At 27.8% G+C, this 8276-nt stretch overlaps 1 protein-coding gene across 1 annotated transcript; it reads right to left on the bottom strand.

The window, feature by feature from the left end:
- Window positions 1–2450: 2450 nt before the first annotated feature.
- On the bottom strand, window positions 2451–5816 carry LOC123659075. Its single transcript, XM_045594341.1, has 4 exons — window positions 5669–5816; window positions 4421–4495; window positions 3797–3880; window positions 2451–2630 (listed from the first exon to the last, which is right to left on the bottom strand). Exons 1-4 carry the CDS (start codon window positions 5757–5759, stop codon window positions 2509–2511), a joined length of 372 nt encoding a protein of 123 aa, XP_045450297.1. The 5' UTR covers window positions 5760–5816; the 3' UTR covers window positions 2451–2508.
- Window positions 5817–8276: the final 2460 nt, after the last annotated feature.

Genomic DNA, 8276 nt, shown 5'->3' with positions numbered 1-8276 from the left:
CCGGAAATCGATAATAGTGTGGAAAAAGGTCGATAAATTAGTCGATAAAATTATCGATACTTTTTGGGCACAGGGTTCTTAATTTTATAAATTTTATTTAAAATAAAAAGCTTTTTGTAAATATATAATGTATATTTAAAACTTCTTGGTAAACTTCAACTACACTACTGCTAAACTTGGTACTACTACACTTAACCAGCGAATAAAAATCTACATTTTAAACAAAAATGAAGGTAATTGTTACAATTAAACATTACAAACATATTATTTTGCCCTAATCACTAGTGTCTCGTTAGACATCACTTATCTATTATGTCATCGGCTTTATAAAATAAATATTACAACAAATTATTTAACCTAATGTCCCTAGTGTAGGCCGAGAGGAAAAAAAGCCGGACAAAACTCTCGGTAGTCTTTTCAAATTTAAAGTTGTTATACAAAAAAGTTACATTATTGAAGGCATGTCGATCACAACAGCTAACAAACAAATTTTATATTTTCGTAAACATACTGCGATACATCCCACAGCTCTCAGCACACTCTAGGCCTCTTTCTTCAAGTAGAAGAAGGATCGGAGCTTAATCCACCATTACAAAACAAATTAAATAGTAATTATCAAACAATAACAAACACTTTTACAAAACAAATTAAATAATAACAACTATTAATTATCAAACAATAACAAACAAAATGATTTAAAACATAAAAAACATGTTAACAAAACAAATTCTTAATTATTAAAATATTAATTAATATTTAATTATAACATAGATGATTTACAAACATAACATAAACTTCTTTATAAATCAAATTAAAATAAATAAATATAATATCTTATAACATAGATGATTTACAAGCATAAACTTATTTACAAAACAAATTAAAATAAATAAATATAAATAAATAAATATCTTATAACATACACACAGTCATATATTCCTATGTTAAGCAACTTAATGCTTGTGTTACAGGTAACAACTGACTGTACATTTTTTGAAATAAATAAACAGAAATAATATATATATATAAATATATAAATACACGTAGTACATTCAATCTCAGGCGGGAATCGAACCTGCAACCTGTGGAACAGTAAGTAACAATAACAAAGAAGATGATTTAAAAGCATAACAAACATTTACAATCAAATTAAATAGTTTCTAATAGTAATTGTCAGCCAATAACAAAAAAGATGATTTTAAAGCATAAAAAAAATATTAACAAAACAACTTAAATAGTAACAAATAGTAATTATCAAAAACTAACAAACAACATGATTTAACACTTAACGTAGCATAGTCCCAAAAAAATCAACTCTTAAAAAGTGATACAAATGAAATGATCTCGCAAAACAGTAATTATCAATCAATAACAACCAAGACGATGAATTTGACCCATAACATATTCACAAAAATCTAAAATTTTTAAACGTTACATATGTAACGATCCGACATACAGTAAATAACAAACAAACATAACATAAACATATTTACAGATATTATCTAAGTAAAAACAATTCTGAAAAGCGTTATATAATGATCCTAGGCATACAGATAAAAAACATAATGATTTACAAACATAATAAGAACATATTTAGAGTAATCTTCTAAATTCTTATTTTTGTATTATTAAATGTTTGTAGTAGGTAATTCCATAAAGTACTACCGATTTTAAAAATTCTTTCACGGGATGGTACAATTCCATGTACGCCATTTAATAGTATGTGGATAAACGAACAGCGGATTATGGGAGAAAACGAAATAGCGAAAATCGCGTAATCTATGTGGGCGAAGCCACAGCGGAATTTTTTTTTTGTTTCTAAGCTAAAATATACACATTTAAAAACTTGGAAAACAAAAAACATTGCAAAGACATTAGATGTCAAGAAGAACTGCCAATATGGATGTTTTCTACAAACATTGTTTTATAGTACTGACAATATAAATATAAATATTCAACAAGAATCTTAAAAGTTGTTATCTAAGCTTTGTCTTGATCACATTATTCTAATTGTATATTTTTGTCTTTACATGATTTTCTAACGAATAATAAACAAAGATTATGAATTAATTGATTTGTTTTTTTCCTATAAAATGCTCATTACTTAATTGCAAACTAGTCTACTGCTTTATATTTTTAATTTGTAAGTCCTGAGATATAATAGCTTTGAAATGAATTTGGCTCTTGTTTACAAAATGACATAAAGGTTTAGAAGGAAAGCACAATGAGCTCGAATCTTTCCACCATTCTTTAAAACTAATATAATTGTGTAAGTCGTATACTGGTTTATCAACTTATAACGAATCTTTACATTACTGACATTTTGTTCTATCTAATAATTTTGCAGCTAAATAACCACTAACATATACTACTGGCTGCTCCAAAAAGTTACATAAATCATTTTCATATAAAAAGAAATCGATTTCATTGGGCAGACACAAAACAGAATGTCATCATTATTATTTCTATTAGGCATGTCAGTGCGGACCCCGCTAATATCGTTATAAGCTACAAACAATTTATTAGTGTCTTCCTCACAGTTCGCATTTCGACTGCCAAACGCTTTAAGCTTAATTTAGTTTGAGTCAAATGACTCAGCAGGATCTTCTCACGTTCAGTTAATGTAGAATCTGAAATTAAAAAAAAATCCTGTTATTATATATACATTTTTTTATGTGTATGTACGTATTACGTACATAAATACGTTGAAAGTATACAATATTATGTATAATGTGATTTATTCCTTTAATTTCATAAATTTTTACTTAAATATAATATTATAAAATAATTTATTGCTTTTATTATATTAAGATACATTTATTATTTTTATTTCAATATTAAACAATGCTAATATTGATATATTTTATTAGTGATCGTCACAGTTTAATATGTATTTAATTTTGCTTTAAATAATAACACAAGTATACGACAAAGGAATGCCCATTGCATGATACAATTGGAATCATTGAATGTAATTATTATTTTTTTCCCTTTTTCTTCAATTTACTTGAAATATTATAACAATAAAATATACGTATTTGATTACTAAGGAAAGAGCTATATCTAAATAAATTATTTTGTCATTCTATTTTTTAAACTATACTATACTTTAATAGTATAATATCGAAATATATATATATAAATGTATAAAATATAGATAAATGAAACTGTTAAACATTAATGTTAATGCATATTTAACAAAACTAAGCAAACTTTTGATTTATAAAATGTAAATTATTGAAGCAGTATAATTAAAAATTGATTTGACTCTCATATGCTTGATATTAGTCAAATGTGTACCGGGCTATTCATAGGTATAATGAAATAAATAATTTTCCCATAGAAAGAGTGTGTGCTTCTATTAATAACTGGCCTCAACTTTTAAGTGTATTGCAGCCAATGGAGACCACTTCGGATTAGCTTTATTTTCATAGAATTATATTAATGTATTAAACTAACACACTGTAATAGTAATAAATGTTATGTGCAACAGAATAAATGTTTTTTTTTTTTCTTTATAACAATATTCAGGGCATATATACATATATATTGGCATTATATATTGGCCTGCAGTGTATATATATATATATATTATGGATAGATACTAACTACTAATATTTACATAGTCTACCACATAACTACATTAATAACTACCACAACTTAATCCCTTGTCGTTGAAGTTGTAAATTATGATTTGAAAATAATTTCAATAAAAATAATTTAAAAAGGAGTAGGCTACAAAGAACTATACTTAATTACGTTCTTTGCTACATTAAAAGATTGTTGAAAATTATACCTCTATTTCTATTAGGTTTTCCCACAATTCTTTCATAGTTGCGAACAGGAACTTTAACATTTTCTACTGATTCATTCTGGGAAACTGTAATTACATTGATAAAAGTGAACAATAATAAATAAATATCTTTAACACATACACACGGTTGTCTTTTCCTAAGGTAAGCAACTTAACACTTGTTTTATAGACAACAACCAACATGCATATATATGTATATAATATATGTATGTATATATATATATATATATATATATATATATATATATATAAATTATAACATAATTATGTATAGTAATACACCCAGACTCAGGCAGGAATCGAACCTACAACCCCCGGAGCAGAAAATAGAACCAGCACAACTGGAATAACAGGCTACTCATCTAAATGTATAAAATTAAATTTTGAGACAAATAAACATTTAAAAAAAAAATTAATACATAAAAATGTTTTAGTTGCTTATAATTATCTATGTAGTAACATATAGAGTTAGAGAAATATTTTATATAATAAAGTGAACTTGTGTCATAAAATTAAATGCTAATTAACTATATGCTTATAGTAGACATGTTACTTGTTAATGTTTTATGTAATCAAAAATGTGAAATTTTCATTTGTTATTCTTACCTAGTGTTTTTTCAAAAGTAAGTCCTTGTGGTGCCTGCGAAGTAGAGGGCAAAGGGAGAAAGCTGTATTCAGCATCTGAAAAATAGTAGTACAATATCTAAATATATCTAGTATCTATTACTTGTTAATTTTTTTTTACATTTTCCATTATTTACTCACACTTAAATTATCTGAATTTTATTTTCTACTAGCTTCTACCCGCAACTTTGTCCACGTGGAATAGTTACTTTGGGCTAGCTGGGGAAGGTCTCAGAAGGAAAAAATCCGATTTTGAAACATTCTTCATTGGTGGTCCACTCTTATTGGTCTTTGCGTGATATATATAGCCTATAGCCCTAGCCTTCCTTGATAAATGGGCTATCAAATACTGAAAAAAAATTCAAATTGGTCCAGTAAGTCCAGAGATTAGCGCGTTCAAGAAAACAAACTCTTCAGCTTTATACTAATAGTATAGATTTGATATGAAATTATTTTTATTTTAAAATTAAAGTTAATGATTACTTATCTTGTTATATAGAAGATGAAAATGATTATTTTCCGAAGGTGTTATTCATAATCATTTTATAGAAAAATAAAACTAAAAATCTTATACTACATTGGATCATTTGTATCATATGTTGTGAATCGTTGCATATATGTGTTAAAAGATATTAAAGATTCTCAGAAAGTGTTTTACATATATCTCTCATTTTATCAGCGATATGTATATCAATCAGCCTTAGATATCTGATATCTAAGGGCCAATATTATCTAGGTAAATGTATAAATAATAAATTAAATATATGTCAGATGATTTTTTAGAACATTGACTAACAATAATCTATTATATGATATTTATTACAACTGAGATTGTACTGCCATTATCAGTACAAAATATATTTAAAAAATTATCTTTTTCTATACAGTACAATTGTGAACATTTGTATGACTTTTATATAATCTCATCTTTATTTTATTTTTTTAATTTCCAGTACATACTTAGTAAGACAGAGTTTTTGAAACAACAAGACATTGTTTTCAAGAAAACTTTTTGTCACTTATTAAAAATGTATAAGACTTGCAACAGCAAGTTATTAAAATTATAAGAAAGTTCATTTAATTAACAATAAAAATCTTAATTTTATCCATCATTAAAAATATATTACATAACCAAACATGAACTAACAAGATGCTGTACCTCTTAAAAACACTTGTTACTTCTAACAACATAACATAAATAAATATAATATAATAAAGTAGTTTACTCACTTTTAGATAAAATATTTTCATTCCATTGCACATTCTCTGAATTTGTTATATCTTGAAAACTAGAAAATAAAAAAGAATTTATCATAAACATCAATTAGCATATTATGAACCAGAAATAAGGCTAGACAAATAGCTAAACAAGAACATCGAGAAATAATAAATATTTTCATAATTATGTTAATCATGTAATTTATAATTATCATAAACATATAAAAAAAAAATTTGCACCTTTCAAGACTTGAGATTTTTCTTTTTCTTCACCATATAAAGGAAAATCTACCAAAAGACTAGAAGACATCCAATGGTTGTGGCAAATTTAATGTTGGAATAGCATTTTTAATTAATCTATTGCCCTTTGTATTAAAATACTTTTTTTCAAAGTGATATCCACACAAATATTTAATTTCATGCAATTTTTTAACGGGTATGTAAGCAGTCTTCATTCCCAACTGCTTTGACCCAAGAATGACACCTGAGAGTAGAATTTTAATCGTCAATTTAAATTAAAAGTTTATATTTTACATAGTCTACAACTAGTTTTCTAGTATACATAAGTATGTATAATACTTTAATGTTACTTTATTACTACAGTTAGCTATTTACTGTTATAAAGATTATAAGTAGAATTTATTTAAATATTGTATTGTTCTATTGTTAACACCACAGAGCATAGTAATATTTACACTAACCGATCTGGATCAAGTGGAAACTTCTTCAAAAATACATTGACTCCAGTCCAGGGGTCCTCTTTAGACCACATATAGTACATTTTTGATATCTCACATTACGTTTCACTGTATTTTCTAAAGCAATGAAAACAGAAAAATATAGTATAAGTAATAAAAATATAGGTATAACTATAAAATATTACTATTATTTTCTGTTGATATAGATATTAAGAACTTATTTTTAAAAGCAAAATTACTTCGTTCGACCAAAAAGACCAATGATTCAGGTTCAAATACAAACCCATAGTAAATCCCTAGAAGCGACGAATAATATTCTCACAATAAAGTATTAGGGCTCAGAAAATATATATGCAGAAAAAACTAAAAATCCAAAATTCCGGGCGTGGTTACTCGGTGGTTGCAATATAATATGGCGGTTAGGAAATAATTGTTCGAGTCAAAATTTGACAATTACGACGTTTCCGACGTTTAAATTTTTTCATTTTGACGTACAATTTTGCCAATTTATATAAAATTTCAAGTTTGGTATACAAAGTATAGCAAAAAAAGTGTCGCCCTACTGGTCTTTGGGTAAACGACACAGAGCATAGTAATATTTACAGAAAGTAAACGACTGTGACCACAGATTAAATATTAGTTACTACGATGCCAAAAGGTAAACGACACACACACCTTACCCCACCCCAGCCTGCAAAATAATGATATTTGTAAAAAAAAAGTTTAGGAGCAGCTAGCGACCCGCTCCGGCTTCGCACGGGTATAAAATATAATTATAGCCTATGTCATTCACTGAAAAAATGATTAAAATCAATCCAGTAGTTTTGATTTATTCATTACTGCCCGTGGCCCGCAGTCCGCACGCGTTAACTTTAGAGTAAAAGCCAGCCGGAACCGCCGGAAACGCTACGTACCGCAATTTTTAAATCTCTAATATCTTCGAAAATATTCAATTAAATCATATGCTGTAATGGACCATATAGATCTATATTAAATCAACAATGTATTTAAGGTATTTAATTAGATAAGGATTAATGCTGTATTAAATGTATGTATGGCCGAAGACGGGCAGCAGCGTCTTCGGTGCGACAAAGCCAGTACTGCGGTCACCAACCCGCCTGCCCAGCGTGGTGACTATGGGCAAAACACATGAGTTCACGTTATTTTTGGCGTAAACTTGTGGAGGCATATGTCCAGCAGTGGACTGTATAGGCTGTAATGATAATGCTGTATTGGTTAAAATCGCTTTGAAAATTGGCTATTATTTGTCGTAAAAAGTAAATGACAAAAAAATGTTATTGTGGGATATCCATAAGAGATAGACATATACCATAGCGGAGTTTTCTGTAGACCTTTTTAATGAGTACAATACTTAGTACATTATTTTGATAAATCTCGTAGGGTTCAGGGCTTCAGGCTGCGTTTGCAATGTAAGCGGAAAAAATTTAATTATTTACAACATCACATTAGAAACCTCAAAAATAACAGTATTTCTCCACTATTTAATGGATGTTATTACACATTTAAACCTTCCTCTTCAATCACTCTATCTATTAAAAAAACCGCATCAAAATCCGTGGCGTAATTTTAAAGATTTATGCATACATAGGGACATAGGGACAGAGAAAGCGACTTTGTTTTATACTATGTAGTGATGATTTGACGTTGAAAATACATACAACCCTAAATTTTCACTCTTCTACCACCAACCCCTATTTTTAAATAGCGTTTAGCGGCAAGACAACGTTTGCCGAGTCAGCTAGTAAAATATAGTATTTTAATATAAGTAATTAAAGTAACAATAATAACATAATATGAACATTCTCATTGTGTGTGAAATTGTGAATGCTTGTGTCTCTGTTCATGCTCGCGTCTCTGTTCATGCTCGCGTCTCTGTTCATGCTCACGTCTCTGTTCATGCT

Source organism: Melitaea cinxia, chromosome 13 (genome assembly GCF_905220565.1).
Source record: "Melitaea cinxia chromosome 13, ilMelCinx1.1, whole genome shotgun sequence".
Classification (NCBI taxonomy): Eukaryota; Metazoa; Arthropoda; class Insecta; order Lepidoptera; family Nymphalidae; genus Melitaea; species Melitaea cinxia.
Note: the sequence above shows the minus strand (reverse complement) of the source record. Positions and strands in the feature narration are given on the sequence as shown.